This window comes from Grampus griseus, assembly GCF_964374135.1.
Source record: "Grampus griseus genome assembly, chromosome: 3".
In the NCBI taxonomy this organism is placed as follows: domain Eukaryota; kingdom Metazoa; phylum Chordata; class Mammalia; order Artiodactyla; family Delphinidae; genus Grampus; species Grampus griseus.
The window spans coordinates 143518811-143540969 of NC_139019.1; the positions used below are offsets into that span (position 1 = coordinate 143518811).

General features: G+C 48.3%; 1 protein-coding gene across 1 annotated transcript in view; it reads left to right on the forward strand.

Moving 5' to 3' along the window:
- WWC1 (WW and C2 domain containing 1) overlaps positions 1-22159 on the forward strand; it is a 153327-nt gene that overhangs the window by 92934 nt on the left and 38234 nt on the right. Inside the window, exons 4-9 of the mRNA XM_082652472.1 lie at positions 5355-5431; positions 6933-7012; positions 12652-12781; positions 14159-14305; positions 15520-15593; positions 19207-19449. Coding sequence (XP_082508598.1) covers positions 5355-5431; positions 6933-7012; positions 12652-12781; positions 14159-14305; positions 15520-15593; positions 19207-19449 — 751 coding nt within the window. The remainder of the gene's footprint in view (positions 1-5354; positions 5432-6932; positions 7013-12651; positions 12782-14158; positions 14306-15519; positions 15594-19206; positions 19450-22159) is intronic.

Here is a 22159-nt window from a genome sequence, read left to right on the forward strand (position 1 = left end):
AATGCCAGTTGAACCACCTACGTGCTTTCACTCATTCCTGAAACTAAGAAAATATCAGATAAGAGATTTTTATGGCATACATGTACAAGGACAGGGAGACTTGGAGAGAAGAGAACAGCGGTAAAATATGGAGGCTGGAAAGCAGAAGGTCAGGTGGCAGCCTGTCTGATAGAGTGGAGAAAAGAGAAAATGGGCTGATAGTGAGGGAAAAAACAGGTCTCTAGTCTACCTGGAGCACGTGCAAAAGCCTCAGGAATTGGAGGGAGTGGCTGTCTCAGCGTGGAAGTGAAGTGAGGAGGGCCTGAAAGAAGATTGGAGGAAAGTTGTTCCTGAGACACAGACCACCAGATCTCCTTCCCAGATCAGTGCCACCAGGCCACTGCTCATCCCCAACGTGGGGAAAAATTGGAGGTTTCTTTTTTTGAGGTGCATCATACTGAAAACATGGTGATTAAGTGAACATGGACTTGAGGATTGAGACCCCAGCCCGCCTGTACCACTTGACTCCCAGAAGGGTGCCAGGCTATTACCCTGCGGGCTAGACAGTAGAAGAGTGTGGGGAATCGGAGTCTCTTCTCTTCAGAGAAAAGAGATGTGAAGAGAAAAGATGTAAAGACACTGACAGTGAGGATTCCTAGATGAAACAATCCAGCCAAATCACATCCCAAATAACCCACAGTCAATCATGTAACCCCTCATCAACAAGCTCCACTCCAGCCAGCTTTTTGGGCCCCCAGTCTTAAGGGTGAGCAGACAGCTGAGATTCCAGACATCCATGGAAAAGCCTCTAACATGAACAATAGAGCTTAAAACAAACACATGGTGATAGGGAGCCCTTGTAGGAAACAGGGAATATGCGTGGAGAAGAAAACATCGAGAGAAGCTACACAACCATGAAACTAAAACAGGATGCTACATTTTATTAAGAAAAAAAAAAAAGGAGTCTTCAGAGAACACAGAAGAGCCTTAGGAAATTAAACTATGAGAGTAGAAATGAAAAATCCACAGGAAGCCTGGAAGGTAAAACAAAGTTTTCTAAAAAGCAGAACAAAAATAAAATGAGACGGAAAAAAAGACCATCAGGCCAAGAACTCTATCTGAGCAATAAAAGCTCCAGATAGAGCAGAAGAAACAGAGGGGAAGAAGCATCAGTGACATAATGCAGAAAAATTTCCCAGAACTGATAGAGGAGAGTTTTTAGATTGAAAGAGCTCAGTGAGCACCCAACACAATGGATAAAAGTTAACTCACACCAAAGACATATCATTGTGCAACTTCAAACACTGGGAACGATTCAAGATCCTAAAAGCTTTCAGAGAGGAAAACCAGGTCACACAAAAATGATCAGGACTCAGAATAGCTCCAGGCTTCTCAACAGTAACACTAGAAACCTAAAAGACAATGGAGCGATGCATTCACACTTTTAAGGAAATTCATTTCCGACCGAGAAGTCTATATCCAGCAAGACTACCTTTAATCGAGGGCCGGCTAGAATAACGATCTTTTTAGACATGCAAGTTTTCCAAAAGTTTATTTCCTTCAGGGGTCCTTTCTCAGGAAGCTCCTGGAAGTGATATTCTGCCAAAATGAGGGGGTAGTCACAGAGGGGGAAACATGGTATTTAGGGAGGAGGAGAGAAGGAGGCAAGGAGGGGGATCTCAGGATGCCAGCTGTGCAGAGAGAGTGCACTGGCACATGCCTTGCGAGACAGAGCCCAAGAGAGGAACTCTGTGAGAGGAGATTTAGATAACTGGCCAAGTGTGAAGCTGAATCAGTGTTAAATTTGTGGAAAGTAGGCACGCATAAAAATGATCATTATTAACTCTAGGAAAAACAACCCAAAAACTGTGCTGGAAAGAAAAAGTAGGCAAAGTTGGCTATATGCCTCGGCCCTGAATAGTGTTTGCAGTGTAAAAGTAATGCAAACACTGAAGGTTGCTCTCGCCAGAGTTATCTGATGAGAAGCTGGGAGGGGTGTCCTGTGTGGGGTTGGGGCCGAGAAAGGGAGTGAAGCTAACACTCCATCCTCCAGAGAGAGAAGTGAATAAATCATGCCTAAGACTGAAAAAAATCAAGAAACAGCAAAACATGCATATTAACAGACTCACACGGGTGGGCACCCAAGAAACTGGCTGAACCTGTTGAAACAGTTTCTTTTTCATGAGTGAGATAAGCGGATTGGGGAATGCTCTTTTTTTAATAGCAAATCTTGGGTGTATAAAATATATAGTATTTTATATATACTGTTAAACTGTTCATATATAACTTGAATAAAAACTAAAAATTAAACCTATAAAAAGGTGTCACCTTGAAGGCACACCTGTTTGAATTTAAAATTATTTTGTTGTGGGTTAGTGAGGGGACATGGACACAGAAAGGAAGCTGATGACCTGTTTCTTGATTGGGGTGCTGGTCACTTGAGTGTGTTTCTTTTGTGAAAATTTATCAAGCTGCACACATGATTTGTGTACTTTTCCATTCTCGCATGTATTTTTCACTTCAACAAAAAGTTTATTTAAAAAATAACAGGCCATGGGCTTCCCTGGTGGCGCAGTGGTTGAGAGTCCGCCTGCCAATGCAGGGGACACGGGTTCGTGCCCTGGTCCGGGAAGATCCCACATGCTGCGGAGCGGCTGGGCCCGTGAGCCATGGCCACTGAGCCTGCACGTCCGGAGCCTGTGCTCCGCAACGGGAGAGGCCACAACAGTGAGAGGCCCGCGTACCGCAAAAAAAAGAAAATAACAGGCCACATCCCACTTCAGCAGCTTTGGGTATAAACAGTGCATTTCACAGTGATTCTCCAGAGGGTAATAATTCTAGCCCCTGGTGGCCCAGTTGGCAGAGTCTGTTCTTTTTTGGGTTCCCTTCCCTGGAAGGTTTCTAAATGTGCCCGTGGAACACATTCACTTTCCACAATCAGCCCTGGCAGCGCTGATCCCCACGGCGACCCTCTCCTTCTTAGGGTCAGGACTTGCCATGCTTCACAGGCTCTCCCAGTCTGCTAACAACTCCCCTCAGCACTTCCCCCTAGTGTAGACCCCCCATCCAGCAGCACCGATGAGCAGGGTGTTTAGCAGGACGGGGTGCTCACGGAACGGGCACCCCCCATTTTAGCTGTATCCCCATCTTATTTCCTCACTGATGACTCCTCTTGTCTTTTTACCATGTTTGCGCTGCCAATAGGTGGGTAACGATTGTTAATTACCTTAAAATTTTTCCAAAAGTGCCTATCTGGGCAATTTGCTTAAGTCAGTGCCCCCAGCTGTGGATCCAGCTAGGTCCCTCCCCTGAGATCCCCAAGTCCAGCAAAGACCAGAGTGCAGAAAATGAAAGCTTCAAATTGGAAACAAAACATGTGTCTGGAGTCCCTGTTCCATGCTCACGACGAGGTCTCCGAGGTCCTCCCTGTTCAGGTGTTCCGGCCACTCATCTCTTCTGGTAAAGCCTGGCTTCCATCCTCATCCTCATTCTCTTCATCACCACCATCATTGCAAACTCAGCAGAGACGTAATGCTACCCATGGTGCAGAATGACTTGTCAGTTACTCTGCAGGGCAGTTTTGTTTCCCAAACTTCCCAGTGTTCCATTTTAACTTTAACTTTCCTTATGCATAATCAAAAGGTCCACTCAGGTATTTTAACCAAATCCAAAGAGCAGAGCAGCGTCTCCTTCATGACTGTCCCTTCTACCTCCAGACACTGAAAATTGCTAGCAATCTCCAAATAAGCCTCTCTAGCCTCAGAAAAATACAGGTCCCAGCAGGTGATGTTAAGTGGAAAGGGGAGGTGATGAAATTGCTCAGACTACGGGATTAAGGACTTGGGAGAAACACTTCTCTGGCCTGTCTCCCAAGAATGACTGTCCCTTTCCTGAACAGTGGGGCTGTGTTTACCTTAAAGACACAGTGACTCTTACATGGGGCCGATTTTCCTCTTCACATCAGCAGGTAGAAAGCTCAGAGCCAGGTCTGTGGCCGCGGGTCAGGAAGTGGGACCTCATGGTATGCAGTGAGCTCTAATCTCATGCCACTGGCTTCCTCACTTTCATTGTCCCTTGTCTCATTTTCCTTACTTTTTTTTTTTTTTTTTTTTTGCGGTACACGGGCCTCTCACTGCTGTGGCCTCTCCCGTTGCGGAGCACAGGCTCCGGACGCGCAGGCTCAGCGGCCATGGCTCACGGGCCCAGCCGCTCCGCGGCATGCGGGATCTTCCCGGACCGGGGCACGAACCCGTGTCCCCTGCATCGGCAGGCGGACTCTCAACCACTGCGCCACCAGGGAAGCCCTCATTTTCCTTACTTTAAATGGATCACTCTGTTGTGTCCATTTTTGTAAGCCTTAAAATCCTTTATCAAGACACAAAGAAATACTGCTTTTAAAACGCAGTAAGATTACAGCTAAAGGCATACCTCATTGACACTTCACAGATTGTGATTTTTACAAACTGAAGGTTTGTGGCAACCTGGCGTTGTCAGATGATGGTTAGCATTCTTTAGCAATAAAGTATTTTTTAATTAAGATATGTACTTTTTTTAGGCATAATGCTATTGCACACTTAATAGACTGCAGTATAGTGTAAACATAGATCTTTTAGGCACTGGAAAACAAAAAAATTCGTGTGACTCGCTTCATTGCAATAATCACTTTATTGCGATAATCGCTTTATTACGGTGGTCTGGAACCAAACCCATAGTATCTCTGAGGTATGACTGTACATGATAGAACTGTAGATAAACGTTGGATGGTAACTTGGAGAGAAGGTAATTGTATTAGGGTGATAGTGTTACAGGTAATTTATTTTCCTTTTCAAATGTACATTAATATTGTAGAGTGCAATAAATATTTTTAGTAATTCCTTCGGATTAAAAATTGTATGTTTGTGTTAGAAAATGTAGCAAAGACAAAAATACAAAGACGAAAATGAATGTTATTCATCATTCAAATCTCTCTAGATAGCAGTATTATGTTTTTGCTATATTTCTCTCTGGTCTTTTTCCAGATGTGTGTGTGTGTGTGTGTGTGTGTGTGTGTGTGTATTTGTTAACTGTGTATATTTTACAAATTTAACTTATTCCTTCTTTGTGGTTTTTTGTAAATTATTGTTTTTATATAACAGTAAGTTTTGGACATTTCCCAAATGTTCAGTATCCTTCAACACCATCGTTTTAAATCACTTAAGTTGTATAGTCCCCGTTTTATATGTGTACCGTATTTATTTGACAAATTCCCCTTTGTTGGACATTCAGGTTGCTCACTAATCGTCATTCCTTTCTGGGTTTACCTAGATGGCCAAATAAGCCAACTTGACCAAAATGTGTTTCTTCTATAGAAGATTTTTTTTCCTTTTTCCTTGCAGTGGTCTCCGGTTCGTCATCCAGCTCTAAGTATGACCCTGAGATCCTGAAGGCTGAAATTGCCACAGCAAAATCCCGGGTAGGTCCTCTTTGCTTATACTGTTGATGGGGGTCACTGAGCAGCCTTAGGCTACTAGCCCACCCACAAGAGCAGAGGAGATGCTTCAACCAGGCAGCGGCAGCCAGTGCTGACTAACAAGATTCTAAATAATGACAATAGTAGCAGTAGTAGCCGTCGTTTCTGTAATAGTAATGGTGATAGCAGCCACCCTTTCTCAAGCACTCACTCTATGCCAGGAGTAGCCCTAAATGCTTCACGAGTTCTACGTCATGCCCTTGAGACAGCCCCACGAAGTAGCCACTGTCAATATCTGCATTTTGAAGATGAGCCGACAGTGGCTTAGGGGGGGACTAAGTGACTTGCCCAAGGTCACAGGGACTCAAGGCTTACTTTGAAGTTTTTAGTGTAAGGAGCTATTTTGCTGGGATTTCCCTGGCAGCGCAGTGGTTACGACTTCGCCTTCCGATGCAGGTGGCCGGGGTTTGATCCCTAGGCGGGGAGCTAAGATCCCACATGCCTAGCGGCTGAGAAACCGAAAACATAAAACAGAAACAATAATGTAACACATTCAATGAAGACTTTAAAAAGGGTCCACATCAAAAAGATCTTAAAAAAAAAAAAAGATGCTGTCTTGCTAACCACTGCTTATTCTGCAGTACTGTATTTGATTACTTCCTGATTACCTTAGGGGGAGAGATATTTTTATTCCCCCTTGACTGATGTGGAAACGGAGGATCAGCAGTCAGATGACTTGCTCAAGGTGAAGTCAGTGTTGTGAACACTGGTTTAGTGCACCTTCACATAGGTGCACTAAAATTCAGATGCCTGCAAGAACACATGAAAGGGGGGCGGGGGCTGGCAGTGAGGCAGTAGGGAGTAGTGGGGACTGTGTAGCCTAGGGGGTGGGCCCTGTCTAAAGGGGTAGTGGAATTTCAGCCCTACGCTCTTATGGCCATGCTGGAATGTAGGCTCCGCATTGGCAGATCTTCCAGTATTTTTAGAAAAGAACTGTATATCTAGGCCAAGTATATGAAACATCTCAATATTTAATCATTAGCAACTAATTTTTAAAAATTTAATAGCACTGCAAGCCAAACAAAGCAATCCTGCAGGCTGAAGCTGGCTCCCTGGCCGTGTCTTGCCTGTAAAGTTACCACGTTGCCTCTTACCTCCATGCACTAGCATATCCAGTGCCTGCTTTAAGTAATGCACGACCCAGGAAATTGCTATTCTCCTCATCTGTCAGAATAGGAAGGGGAGGCTCACAGAGGTGAGGTGGCATGAAAGAGGTTAGCCAGCTCCTGTCCGCTGCCTGTTTCTCTGGCGCAAGGGCAGCTAGGAATGACCTGCAGGACAGCTGGACTGGGACGCCAACCGAATGCACAGCTGCTGAGACCCAGGCGACATCAGTGAGGGGGGCCCGAGGGATGTTGACCTGATCATTATGCAGGGGCAGTGGGGGACTCTGGATTGATACCAACCTCTGACCCAGCCCCGTGTGTGGTCTTCTGCCATCCAGGTTAACAAGCTGAAGAGAGAGATGGCTCATCTCCAACAGGAGCTACAGTTCAAAGAGCGTGGCTTTCAGACACTGAAGAAGTAAGTCCACCCTGCAGTGTGGGGCATGGGGATTGCCCCCAAGCCGTGCTCCCCTCCTGTCCTCTCTGTCCCCCTCCCCTTCAGTCTCTCTCCATCCTCCTCGAAATGGGGCTCTCTAATCATTCGATTCCAGTTCTATTCCACTGGCATTTACTGTCACCCAACATTGAGGTTTGGAAAGAGAAAAGGGGAATCATTTCAGACCACCTGGTTCTCATCGTCCTCTGAATTCCCGAAGCCGTTAAAGTCTGTTCCATTCAGTTGAGTTTTACCAGCCGGTCATAGAAACAAGCGTCGTTGGGCATTTCTGTGCAGCAGTCTCATCCCCTCCAGTAGATCCGGGAGAGTCTGATACGCACACAGACAAAACCGCCTCTTTCCATGGCCCCTAAAAGTGAGCAACGACTTCAGCTAGTGAGCTCCCCAGAAGGAACAAGGGTCTCTTCCACAACAAACGAATTATGAGGAGAGTGGGCACCATGCCGTGCATGCTGTGCTTATGGGTGACTGCAGGGGTTTCCAGAACTTTGACCAAATGTAATTTTCACTTTTAGAAGCTGACTTGCAGCCAAGCAAGATACAGCTCTGTTGTTTCCTTAGAGAAGATGTCTTCATTGTCACTCTCATGATCGTACTAGCTAAGACTTGTTGAGCAGATACTCTGTGCCAGGGAGGACTTTCAGTATTTCTGCACGGGTGACCTCATCACAACTCTGTAAGCAGTGCTCTTTTAGCTGACCCCGTTGTATAGATGGGCACATAGTCAGTGCCCCTAAGAGTTAGCTTATTGTCATTGTTAACCAGGGGGATCATCGAGACTTGTGCATTGAGTCATGTTCAGTACATCTGATGGGCTTACGGGATGGTCATTACAGAGGTGCCTGGTAGCCCTCGTGGGAGCTCCAAGGAGTACAGCCAGTTTTTTTTTTTTTTTTTGCTGTACGCGGGCCTCTCACTGTTGTGGCCTCTCCCGTTGCGGAGCACAGGCTCCGGACGCGCAGGCTCAGCGGCCATGGCTCACGGGCCCAGCCGCTCCGCGGCATGTGGAATCTTCCCAGACCGGGGCACGAACTCGTGTCCCCTGCATCGGCAGGCGGACTCTCAACCACTGCGCCACCAGGGAAGCCCTGACTGTACCTTTACCTCATTCCCTGGACCTCAGTCCACTCTTCACCACTCTGTGGCCACAGCCCCGAGCCTTTGGGTGTCCGTCTCCAAGTCCAATTAATCGAGCAAACTGTGACCACCAGTCGAGGGGCCGGTTGGTTCTTATTCACATCTCCCCACTCCCCAGACCCCGCCCCCCCCCCCCCCTGCCCATTCCAGAACACAGGGTAGAAGGAAGTATGGCTTTGGATTATAGATTGTGTAGAGTACCTTTTTGTGTTCTGTATTATGGCTTTGTGTTTATATATTTGTGTTTCTATAGATATATGTTATTTCGGTAGGTATATATACATATGCCAATCCCGTCTCTCAAACCGGGTCCTAGTCTCATTAGGACAAGGGGCCGTGCTTTACGCTTCTTCGTAATCACCAGTGGTGCCAAGGACAGTTGAGGGCAGTACTGTGACTTCCGAAAATTCCTTAGTGGAGCAGCTTCTGAGCACATAGTTTAAGGGCTACTCACTCTCAGCGCAGGTGCCCTTCCCTTTCCTCTCCCGCCTCCCCACTCCCCACTCTGGGATCCTCTGGAGCTTCGGGTTAAAACACTTCCCATTATCCTCCGAGCCACCACAAACCTGTTTTACCACTTTGTCACCCTGCAGCAGCATTGAAAATTCTTGTTGCTTGGTAAGCTGACGCTGAAACCCCGAAGACAAACCTCCTTTCTTTCCCCTTCCCTCGCCCGCCCGTTTGATATGGGGCCCAGATAAGACTGCATCGCGGCTCTGGCTACCCACACTCCTGGCCGGAAGCCGGCCCCGTGTTCACTGTGGAAGAAGTGAAACCATTCTGCTTTAATGGGCACCTTGGCAGAGAGGGTTAGGGATGTTGCCGCAAGGGACAGATGGCCTAGGTTCAAATCTCAGTTCCCTGGGAACGTGGAAAAGTGGCTTAACCCCCTTGAGCTCCTGTTTCTTTATCTGAAAAATAAGTTATTGTAAACATTGAATTGGAAAATCCACATGGAGCGCGTGACTCTGCCTGGCACATAGGGAGAGCCCAGTGAGCGGAAGAGGGTGGTGACCTCTAGCTACTTGCCTGCCTGCGCTTGGGAAGGAACTCAGATGAACTCTGTGTCCTCCCTGGGCTCGAGGCCGCGCTGGGTATGTGCTTGTGTACCCGTCTCCTCGTCTCTACTCCCTTTAAGAGCAGTTTTTATTCGGCCTCACTGATGGGGCTGAAAATAGACCTGCGAGACCCCCTAGCTTGTGAGCGTCAGAGCTTGGTTTGGAACCCGGGACTCTTGGATTTTGAAGCTCGTGTGTTAATACCTCCCTTCCTGGTATCATCCCAGATGACCCCCTCCCCAGACCCAGAAAACATCAGGTCCCTTACCCTCTCGCTTGGGACCCTTTTCAAAGTGTCTAGTGGGGGATGACCCAGTCACTTCGTGGCCTCCTCTCTTTTCAGAACCTGGGGGAAGCTGAAACTCATCCCTTTGTTCACTTCATGGTCAGCAAACCCAGTTTTAAAAAGCAAAAAGGTGGCTGAGGATTGAAGCATACCTCGTAGAGGAGCCCGAAAAGAAAAATCAAGCCCAAAGCTTGGGATTTGGCCCTGTCAGCTGCCCTGAGCCCTCATCAACGGGAAGTCTAGGCCCACCAGCCCCGTGGGAGGAGGAGGGCAGGACAGCATCTTTCTGCATGTCCCCAGGGCCACCCTGCCCAGGTGAGGGTTGTCTGGACAAGTCCAAGAGGAGTCGGCCGCCGTCAGAGCCTTTGCCTTGCGTCTCTGTGGCTGCCCTGTGGCTGCCGGGTGTGTGAGTCTCTCAAGTGCTGCGAGAAAGGACAGCTGTGTAATTTGGAAATCCCAAAACACACCCTCTCCTTCCCACCAACCACGCAACTTTTCTTTCCCTTAAAAAAAAAAGATTCATTCACTGGGTGCATAATAGTAACCCTTTGTTCTCCTCCCCCGCTCCCCAGTCCTAAGAGTGTTCCTTCTCCCGGCTACTCTCTGGAGCCGGATTCCAGAGGCTGGGTTGCTAAGGCCGCCGGGAGCCATCAGGTAGAAGGCGCCTGAGGAGGCCGAGGCCTGGCAGACAGACCATGTCTGTCCCTTCCTGAGGATTCAAAGCCACCCTCCCCCAGCTGGCAGAGGACAGCCGGGCACAGACCCTTCCCCAGAGCCCCCAGCCCTGTTCAAGCAAACCGCGTCTCCCCTGCACCCCTTTCCCATTTGGGGCAGGGCCACCTCCGGTCCCAGACACTCGGCTCTGCTGGGGAAAAGCTCCCGTAGACTAATTTTTCAAACTAAATCTGAGACCAGTCTTAGCCGACCGGGCAAGCTTGCCCAGGCCCAAGTCCTCGAAAGGAACAGACAGGCTATTTTTAGTGGGAAGACATAACTGGGGCTTTGTCTTCCCCACACGGAGGAGGCTGAAATAACGGAAGGGGGAGGGCCGAGCTGAGACCGCATCTTCCCCCCACCCCCTACCAACCCACTCCCCTGCTCACAGGCCCCGACAATGAGGCCAGGATGGCAACCTGTGATTCCCCAGTCAGGTTATTTTTAGCCCAGGACACTTTGGCCTCTAGCAGGAAACCAGAAAGGAATGCCTACGAGTGGTTTCTCATCCTGAAATAATGGGTTTGTGGTGTTCCCGTAGCCTGTAAAACTTCCTTTTCTTCCCCGGGAACTGAAACCTCGGCCCTAGCCTTTGATGAAAGTGTGAAGCAGTTAAATTTTCTCTCTGCCCTTCAGAACCTTTTCCACGCACAGCCTTCCTTCCCCAGAGGGCTGGGCTCCCCACCACCTCTGATTTGTCTGACCTTCAGAAAACGACACCATTCCCCTTGGCTTTTTTACTCCCATCGTCCCCCATCAGAACGAACCTGTGTGTAGGGCCTGGATCAGCTAGGAAGCTCCCAAGGATGGAAGTATTCTAACTCCTCACATTTGCCTGGTACTCCCTAGTTCCCCACCTGATGTTCCATCCTTTTCCCATTTGACATTTCCTCACAGCTCTGTGAACATGGGCCGGGCAAGATGACATTATCCAGGTTTTCTCAGAGGAGGAAACTGAGGCTCCATGTGCGTGAGGGCCATGCCCAAGGTCACACTACTAAGTGGTAGGGCTGGGAGTTCTGCATCCTTCTAACCTTTCCTTCCCTGTGGCCATTAACGAGAGGAGCAAAGTCATCCCTGTGGTTCTCACCAGGGATGACTTTGCTCCTCTCCCCCAAGAGACGTGAGGTAAAGGATGGAGACATTTTTGGTTGTCACAACTCAAGGTCAGGATGCTGCTAGCATCTAGTGGGCAGACACCGGGGGTGCTACCAAACAGCCTACAATGCGCAGGACAGCCCGACAACAAAGAAGAGTCTAGCCCCAAGAATCCTGAGGTTGAGAGAGCCAGATTAAAGGACACGAAAAGATGTTCAACGTTGCAGATCATCGGGAAATGCAAATCAAAGACCACAATGAGCTATTACTTCACACCTGTCAGAATGGCTATCGTCAAAAAGAACACAAATAACAAATGTTGGTGAGGATGTGGAGAAAAGGGAACGCCTCCTACACTGTTGGTAGGAATGTAAATTGGTGCAGCCGCTGTAGAAAACAGTATGGAGATTTCTCAGAAAACTAAAAACAGAACTATCATATGACTCAGCAATTCCACTCCTGGGTATATATCCAAAAAACACTAATTCAAAAAGATACATGTACCCCAACGTTCATAGCAGCATTACTTACAATTGTTGAGGTGTGGAAGCAACCTAAGTGTCTGTCAACAGATGAATGGATAAAGAACATGTGGTATATATACTGTATACAGTGGAATACTACTCAGCCATGAAAAAGAATGGAATTTTGCCATTTGCAGCAACACCCTAAGTGAAATAAGTCAGACAGAGAAAGACAAATACTGTATGATAACACTTATATGTGGAATCTAAAAAATACAACAAACTAGTGAATAAAACAAAAAGAAGCAGACTCACAGGTATAGAGAACAAACTAGTGGTTACCAGTGGGGAGAGGGGAGGAGGAAGGGGCAGTATAGAGGTAGGGAGATAAAAGGGTTATTATGGGATTATATGAAATCATGTGGGTGAAACTTTGAAAATTGTCAGGTACTATAGAATTTAAAGAATCTTTCATTCAATAAATAAAGTAAAATAAAACAAAATAACGTTAAGGGGGAAGAAAAGGACTGTTCCATGCCAGATACTAAAACTACACAAACATATTCAAGCCTGGCTCAAGGATGTAATCAGGGAAGGCTTCCTGTAAGAGTTGACTTCAAGAATGGTGTTGCTTCTGCAGCCCCACACTATGGGACATTTGCAGTTTGACAGGGACCTTCTGTGCCTTATCCAATAGGCAGGACCTGGGGAAGAAGGGTATGCAGGGAAGAGAGGAGACTTCTTCCAGGACTGAAGCACTATGGTCTATGCTTTTCTTCTGGGGAAACCCCATCCCTCGGCCTGTCTCTCTCTGTCTGACCTTTCCTGTTGACTGTCTCCTAGAATCGATAAGAAAATGTCTGATGCTCAGGGCAGCTACAAACTGGACGAAGCGCAGGCTGTCCTGAGAGAAACAAAAGCCATCAAAAAGGCCATCACCTGTGGAGAAAAGGAAAAGCAAGATCTCATTAAGGTACGAGAGTTCCCAGTGATGTGGGCCCCATCCCAGCTTCTCCTGAGCACCTTCCTACGCCAGGACTCATGTGGGCTATTTCCACATGCTGCAAGATCTGTGAGTTCTCCTCACTAGTTCTCTTGGGCTTTTAGTCTCATTTTTATAGAGGAGGAAATGGAGGTTCAGAAGCATGAAGTGACTTGCCTAAGGTCACACAGCCAGTGTCAATGGCAGAGCTGGAACAGGAGCTCTCTGGTCTAGTCTAAAGGCCACCTCCTTGCCACTAGCTTTAGCCATCTGGCTTATTTTGCACAGAACCAAATGGAGGGAGGTGGTTTCAACATCACCTCGACATCAAAATGTAGCATCTTTGTAAGCATTTCATTTCATGTTCCAACTCTGTGCTGGGAAGTGACAAAGGATGACAGATACGATTTAATATCTCTCAGGCAGTAGTGCCAAGCACTTTGCAAGCACTGTTCCTCACGTATCCCTTACATCAGTGCTAGGTTATCTCCGTCATACAGCAAAAGACTGCACAGATCGGAGAGTAAGTGGTAGAGCCAAGATTCAAACCCATGGACAACTGACTCAGAAGCCCATTCTCTTAACCCCTGTACATCCCACCTACCCTCAAAGGAACAGCCTCCTTGACCTCTGAGATATTCTGTTTTCATTCCCATCGGCAGATGAGCAGTCAAGCTCAGAGACACTGTAAATGAGTTGGTGAAGGAAGCTTTGCACTCTGTGAGAAACAGAATAATTTCATAGCTCCTGCCCAGGACTGCAGCCCAGTGACAAGACATTAGCAGACAGTGAGGCATGTTCCGATCGTGTTTAGCAGTTAAGAGTACCAAGTCGGATAGACCAAAACCAAATCCTGGTTCTGTCAGTTGCCAGCTTCTCCCTGTAACAACTCCCTCGTGGATAAAATGGGGGATAATCATAGGTTACTCCTCGCAGGACCGTGATTAGGATTAAATCAGATCATGGTAGAGCTGACAGTTATTGAGTATTGACTGAACTAGTGCTTTACACCGGTCATCTCGTTTCATCAATATGATAGCCCTGTGAGATAGGACCCGTGATTATTCCCATTTTGCAGGAGAGGAAACTGAGGCACAGAGAGCTTCATCAACAAGCTCAGACCACACAGCTAGGAAGTAGCAGAGCAGGGGTTCCAGCTCAGTTCGTGTGTCTCCAGGGCCGGTGTCCACACTGGTTGACCCCATGTAAAGGGCCTGGCCCAGTGCTTGGCACCTCCTCACTAGTAGCTCTTTACAGGCTACGTGGGATGTCTAGGAGGAGCTTGGGTTCCTAGTAGATTCACAGAGAGTGACAGGCCCAGAGCTCCCTCCCAGGAGGGTGCGTCGCCAACCCTGCCCTCCGTTCCAGAGCCTCGCCATGCTGAAGGACGGCTTCCACACCGACAGAGGGTCTCACTCTGACCTGTGGTCCAGCAGCAGCTCTCTGGAGAGTTCAGGTTTCCCGCTGCCGAAACAGTACCTGGATGTGAGCTCCCAGACGGACATCTCAGGAAGTGTGAGTAGACAGCGTGTGCTGCTGCTGCGGGCCCCCAAGGGACAGAGTACCCTTCTTGTGACTCACCTGAGGAGCTGGCTGGTGAATGTCTATGGGCCTGGCTGCTAACTCAGCCTTCTGGAGCTCCGTTCTCTTGCAGACCTCCTGGCCCCCGGATGACATGAGATGATGATGTGGAGAAAAAGCCAGCACTGACTCCCTGGCCACGTGAATGCATCTCTAGATGCTGCACAGAAAGTATGTCTGAAGGACCAGGCGTCTTTCTCTGGTTTCCTTCGTGCTAATTTGCAGCGCCATTCTGTTGTTCTTTCACCAGCTGGGAAACAGGATATTTCCCTCCTGTTCATCCCAAAACAATGCATACAGCTTTCAGACAGCTGCTTGCCTCCCAGTTCAAAAGCTCAGCCCGGTCAGAGTAATGAATAGTGCAAGTGCTGTCCCAGACATCGCTCCTGAAACTCTTAGAGCAGGACTGACCCACGGCAATCCATAACTTTGAAGAGCTTTTGTTTTCCTAGAGCAGGTGACATTGAATGAACCAGCCTCCATGGCTAAATGCTATTCTGTCTGGTCTCCATAGTCGTGTTCCCACTTGTGAGGGGAAGCTGTGTTCACGTCTGATGGGGTGAGCCTTGTAGCTTCTTGCCACTCCCGACAGAGCGTGGCGTGGCAAACGGGGCCGCGCTCTCCTTCCCCACACCACCCATGTGTCCAGCTACAAGCCACCCGTGGGCCGAAGTATTTGTGAAGGAACTGTGTGCCTTCTTCCAAGTTCTGGGACCTTCCTCTCACTCACTCAGTGTTGCACTCCTGACTGCAGGCTCCCTGAGTGTCTGGTGGGCCCCCTCCGCAGCACGCCCAGAACGGCTGTCTTGTGTATTTGCTGTCCGTGTTTCCTCCTGACCAGCTGTCCGCCATGCTTCTGGTGCTTGAATGGCCTCCAAGCCATTTGGGGCTGCAAGATGATATTCTGGGCCCTCGGCTTCTCTTCTAGAAGTGTTAAATGTCTGAGTTTGGGGCTCTTCCCATGCCTTAAGGAAAGAAAGTGTTTTTCCCCTAACTAGCTTCCCTGCAATTCACACAGCCAGCTCAGTAATTGGGGACTATTTTTAGCTACTTCCCACACAAGCTGTCAAGTCTCTCATGAGCTCCTGAAACCCAGCTCAGCACTGGCCACAATAGCCATATAATTCCCGACTCGTTCTTTCCTCCAGTTCGGCACCAGCAGCAACAATCAGTTGGCGGAGAAGGTGAGATTGCGCCTTCGATATGAAGAGGCTAAGAGAAGGTAACTAGAGGCTGGGGTCTGGGGGTAGGATGGCCCCAACAATGATAACTACCATTGTAGAGTGTCTGCTCTGTGCCTGCTTTTTACACATCTCATCATGTTTAATCCTCACAAAGATTGTGAAGGTATTATCATCTTCATACCTTAATCCTCTCTGAAACTCAGGAAATGACTCAACCAGGGACACTTAGCTAGATGAAGAATGGAACTATGTTTTGAACCATACTTTAAACCTCAAAGCCTCATAATCTTTCCACTTGCCCGCCTGAAACTCAACCTCTAAAATCAAGGTTTACCAACAATCGTACAAGTAGTTTGGTGTGAAGGAGCACAGCTGGGGTTTTAGCAACAGGCTAAAAAGACTACGAATACTACCCACTTCAGTGTCTCCTGCCCAACTGGGAACAAGCTGTGTTTTTAAACTGTGTAGACACCAGGGACTTCAGATGTTCTGTGGCTTCACAGAATCCTAAGCAGCTGGGTTCCACTGCCACAAATAAAATTAAAATAGTAATCAAAGCTGACATTTTTAGAGCATCTGTAACGGTCCACGCCATATGGACAGGAATCTGATAGAAACTATTCAATAGAAGATGCAAAAAAGGAAATTTTTTGGTTATTGAACTCCAAAGTGCTGCAGTAACCAGCTTCAGGCACAGCTGGATCCAGGGATTCCAATGATGTCACATAGACTCAAACACTCTCCTTTTCTTAGCCCTGCTTGCCTTTGTGTTGACAGACTTTCCTGTCAAAGCAGAAAGATGACCCCCAGCAGTTCTAGGCTTACATACTACCAGGTTAGAAACCCCAGAGGACCTACCTTTCACAACTGTTTTAACAAACTTTGGGTTTGAAACTCACTGGATTTTCTGGGAGAACCAATCACTATTGCAGGGTGGGAGGAATAAGAATTCTGTGAAGGTCCAAGCATGGGTCACATGCACGACTCTGGGAAGGGGACTGAGGTCAGCTTTGTGGGAACCAAGTGACTTGAAAGTACGGGAGGACTGATTTCCCAAAGGAAATTTGGAATATTTTTAACAAAAGAAGGAGAAATTGGATACAGTTCAGGTGGGAAGAAACACATCCTGTGCACTATTTCAGCTCCCCCTAGAGGTCCAGCAAAACAGCACGATTTCTACGTTTGGACAACCACTTCTTGTCCCCTCTGAAGGCGACCACTCTGAACCCTGGATCTGTTCCAGTTTGCTGGAATGCCTATCTTAGATGATCTGTTATGGAGAAATGAAAGGACTGAAATCTTCCCTTTGGGGTTGAGCCATTAAACTTCTCATCACAGAGCTTCCTGGCTCGTCCTTTATCCAGCTTTGTGCCTCCCCCTTCACCCAAAGGTAGTTGAGCGCATGATTGACCGTGGGATTTTTGCAGAAACTAATGCCTGTGGCCGTAATACATCTCCGGTCAAAAATGTGTCAAGTGTAAAGAATAGAGCAGCCTGCTGAATGGGAAAGCAGAGGCTGCAGGTCTTGAAGCAGGAGGGCAAGTGGCTATATAACGCAAGGTCTGATCATCGTATGCCAAGTTTTGTCACATGTGTGTTTCTTGGCAGAGAGTCTAGCACATTTCATCAGATTCTCCTAAGGATGTATGGCTAAAAGTTTAGGGATCACTGGCATAAGGAAAACGCCACCAGAAAGTACATCCAAGAAAGCATCAATTACCCCTTCAATGTCCCATGTGTAGTGGAGCCCCTGCCAGACCTGGCCATACCACTCTATCCTTGAAGCAGCTGGTTGGATAACAGCAGCTACAGAGTTATCCCAAAGCCAGTTTTGATGGATTGCTGTATATGTGAATATGGAATTTAAATTAATTAACTCTGAGAATCCCTGCTGAGACACTTGGCTGGGGAATGAGCACATGTAGATGTGTTTCTCTGTATGGAATTTTCACTACACAGCATGGAGATCTTGTCCCGAACAGTGTTTTGAGTTTGGTCACATTGTTTGCAGATAAGATTGAACTGTGACGTCCCTGGTGGTGCAGTGGTTGGGAGTCCGCCTGCCAGTGCAGGGGACACGGGTTCGATCCCTGGTCCAGGAGGATCCCACATGCCGCAGCACAGCTAAGCCCGTGCGTCACAATTACTGAACCTGTGCTCTAGAGCCCGCGCGCCACAACTACTGAGCCCGCGTGCCTAGAGCCTGTGCTCCGCAACAAGAGAATCCACCGCAATGAGAAGCCTGCGCACCGCACCGAAGAGTAGCCCCCGCTGCCCGCAACTAGAGAGAGCCTGCGCACAGCAACAAAGACCCAACGCAGCAAATTATTTATTTAATTAATTATTTATTTAATTAAAAAAAAGATTTAACTGAGGGTCCAGAGGTCTGGGACCTCAGCAGATATTGACCACGTTTATGACCTGCAGTCTTAGGTGAGCCATATCCTCTCTGGCCATCTGTCCAACAGGGTTACCACCAGGTCCTATCCGCCCTTTAGGGATGGGGTGAGGCTAGGACAGTGATAGCTAAAAGCACTTTGCAAAGACTAAATCCTAAAGGATCGCATGATTGCTTTTAAATATTTGAAGCAATACTCTTAGCAATACTGTGAATCTTAATTTGATTCAACAATAATCATACCTAATGTCTATGTAGCACTTGGCATTATATAAAGAGCTCTTAATGGTACGTTTTCACTTGGTCCTCATAACCCACCTTGCAGGTACCATCACTATTCCCATCTTACAGATGAGGATACTGTGTCTCAAAGCAGTGAAGGGCTCCCAACTCCTTCCTGTAACACTTACTAAGGGCCTGCAGTGTACCAGGCACTGTGCTAGAAGCTTGTGTTACCTAAATGATTCCTTAAGAAGGTCAGAGCCAAGACTCCAACCCAAAGCCTCTGACCTCAAATCCTCAGCTGTTCGCAGGGTATTGCCGCCACTTTCTAGTTGAGAACACAAGGTTAGCAATGGCAGTATTTGCTGTGGTCGTAGTGGGCCCATGACTGCCACTGGTTCAGCACTTATGTGCCAGACGCACTGAACACAGAAGTGCTCATTTTCACACCAATTCTGAAGGAGGAGTAACTGTTTTCTTATATACAAGACTCAGGGAGTGTGCCCAACATTACACACCTAAGAAGCAGCGAAACAGGGAATAGGCAAGTGGCAGCAGAAACATTCACTGTGTGCTTGTTTAGCATGAAATGCTGTGCTCGGACATTTTACGAATTATGTCATAAAACCTTCAGCCGTTACCCTACAAGGAAGGAAGTTTTGTTATTCCCTTCAGAGAGACGAAGAGACTTGCCCAAGGTTACCTAGCTAGTGGTAGGAGGCTATTGCCTGGTGACGAATCCACCTCTACTGGATCGGGCTTCATGTCCCTGCAGGCAAGGACACTGCCTCTACCCTATCCCTGCAGAGCCTACTCACGGTTGGCACATGGTAGGCACCGCATACGTTTGTTAGATGAAAATCTGTTCCGTGAGACCACACACTGATTCAAAGGAAGTCAGTCACTGTCAAAGAGGATGCTCTGAGAACAGCATGGCCTCCTTGGACCATGTAACCTTGGAAACACAGTCTGTCACGCTGCTCCCGCATTGCCCTGGGCGCACCAGTCACGCTCACCCTCTTGGCCCGCAGGATCGCCAACCTGAAGATCCAGCTGGCCAAGCTCGACAGCGAGGCCTGGCCGGGAGTGCTCGACTCCGAGAGGGACCGGCTGATCCTCATCAACGAGAAGGAGGAGCTGCTGAAGGAGATGCGCTTCATCAGCCCCCGGAAGTGGACCCAGGGGGAGGTGGAGCAGCTGGAGATGGCCCGGAAGCGGCTGGAGAAGGACCTGCAGGCGGCCCGGGACACCCAGAGCAAGGCGCTGACCGAGAGGTGGGGCTGGGCCGGGGGCCGGGGGGCCGGGGCCCTACCCTCGCTGCCGGTCCGTCCTCCGGCCCCCAGCGGGGTGGGGAGAGGTGACGGGGACAACCTGGGGTTCCTGGGCTCCAGCCCGAGGACACTCGGTTTAAAGATCTCACCGCTTTCCGAAGTAACGAATCTGGGGAAGTGACTCAGCATCCAGCTACCCCAGAACTTTACACAGGGAATCGCATTACCAAAAAATCTGCTTACCTGCAGGTTTTCAAAAATTATCTCCTAAGATAAACTCTATGTAATTTAGAGCAGTCGTTCTGCAACTTTGTGACAGTGATTCACATTGTAGTATTATCTCATAGACAACAGTTTCACAAAGCAGTGCATACTCTTTCTCTGTGTGACAGCCCTGTGATATTTTCTTTTATGTTGCATTTCTTTTCATGCTGGTCATGACCCACTAAATTGATTTCGCCACATGCTAACAAATTGCAATTTGCAGTTTGAAATACACTGGTTGAGATGGGGGTCGCGAACTGAGATGTTTATAGGAGTCAAGCAGGTGATGTAAATGCCAGAGGCCCACCTGGCCGTGGGCCATGTGCGACCGGAAGGTACAGACCCCACTTGTCTAAAGCAGGCGCCGTCTGCAGCCAGTGGAGGTGCAGGCCCCAGGCTGCCAGAGGCCCCCATATTTCAAGAAAAAAGTTGTTTGGATTTTGTTTTTTAAATATTGGCAACTAATCCAAAAATTTTTTTAAATACCATGAGGGCTAAATCAGCTTCATCTGTGGGCTTGACTTAACCTGAAAGCCACTGGTTTCCATTCTCCAGTTGAAGCCTTATAACAGACTTTACTTCCTTCAGTGTCTCACCAGCCTCCACACCCACATTGCACAGAGCACAACTCCGTGTTCACAGTGGGTCCTACAATCCCCAGTTTCTCATTCATTCAGTCAGTCCATCAGCCCGTTGTTTATTCATTCATTCGTGTAAGAAACGTCTTGTTGCACATATTTTGTGTGCAAGGCAATTTGGAGGATTCAGAAATGAACAAGTCACGATCCCTGCCCTGATACCCTTAAAATCTATTCAGTTATTTTCACTTGTTTTTTGGCAGCAGACTTTATTGAACAAGGCCCCTGCCCTTAAGGAGCTGGAGTTGAAGATGGTGATTTTCAAACTTTGTTGGGGGAGGGGGAGGTGGGGGAGAGGGATGAGCAAGGGAATTCCTCTTTCCAGTGAAATCAGAGGCAGAAGCCCAGTTTATCAAGCAGATAAACTTGTCTGGGCCCAGTGGCAGCAGGCCAGGCATCCTAGGTGCCTGGCTGGGCTCCTTGCATCACCCCATCATGGGTCCTAAGATGCCTTCAGGGAGCCTCCCGAGTGCTGAGGAACGCTGCTTGCAATCCCACCCTAGTAACTGAGTAAGCTCTATTTGCACATGGTGGGGTGCCAGACGGGGCACGTTGACCAGCCTCTTACTGGCCTCTTGTAACCACATCACACAGTCCATTGACTGGTCCATGGTGGGGAATCTCTCCCCACCAAGCCCCTTGTCAGAACTCCTACCAGGGATATGTCACTTTCCTCTCCTTTATCTTCCCCTGGGAAGATAAGCACTGACCTCCCACCAGGCAGGTGGGAGAGGGAGGAGGAGAGGGCTTCAGTATTTGGTGCTTTGTAACCCTAGGAAGCACCTTCTAGAATTCTCTCTCAGTGTCAACACTTTGTCCTGCTTTCCCCAAGGCTGTCTGTGCACCTTGGGGACAAGGCCTGTGTCTAGACACCTTTGTGCCTTTAGTGTTAGTTGAATGCATAAATGGTTCGCCAGCCCGGGCAGACCCTTACAGGCCTCTGTATGCATCTCCTGATCTGTCTACCAGTCCTCTGGGCCCCTGACCCTACAGCCATCACTGGAAAGCCCTTAGCTTTTCATGATGCTCACAGCCGACAGCTGAAGAGAACAGATCCCTGGCAACCTTACTCCTTGTTGGGTCAATAGAGAGACCCTTCCCACCACCTACCTTGTGCAAGTCATTGACCAATATGGACTTCAATGGCCTAATAGGAAAAAAAAAAAAACAGGATAATTACATTGAATACTTACATATTCTGAAGGCAGGTGGTTGGACCAGATTGTGAATTGAGGCTCTTCTCTGCTATCAGAATTTTGGTTTCTCGAAACTAGGATTGGATATTCTCTTAGAGACCCCTATACTACATGCAAAATGTACCATTAAGTACCAGACTCTGTAAGCTATATCATCTCATTTAAACCTCCCAGCAACCCTGAGGTTAATCTCCATTTCATAGTTGTGGAAACTGAGGCTCACCCAACATCACCAAATGGCAGAGCTGGGATCACAGCCCAGGCTTGCTGGCTCTGGAGCTCATGCTTGCCTTAGTCTCCTGCCCACTTAGAAGGTCTTTTGTTATTGCCTTCAGCCCCGTCTTTCAAAGGTCTGATTGCTCCCCTGGAACAGTGAGTTCGCACGGCCCGTCCAGGGAAGCCAGAACCTCCACGCCGTGGCAGCTGCTGAGCAGGTGTCTCGAGGTCCCCTGGGGAACATGCAGAGAGAAGCCAGGGGGCACGTGGGCAGGAAGAGGCGAGAACCTTGGGAAGGACAGGGACAGGGCTGACGGCTGTGAGCCTCCTGCACGAAAGAGAGGAGAAAGCCCACCCAGCCGTCTTCGTCCGTGTTCAGCTGTCTGCCTCTGGCCCCCT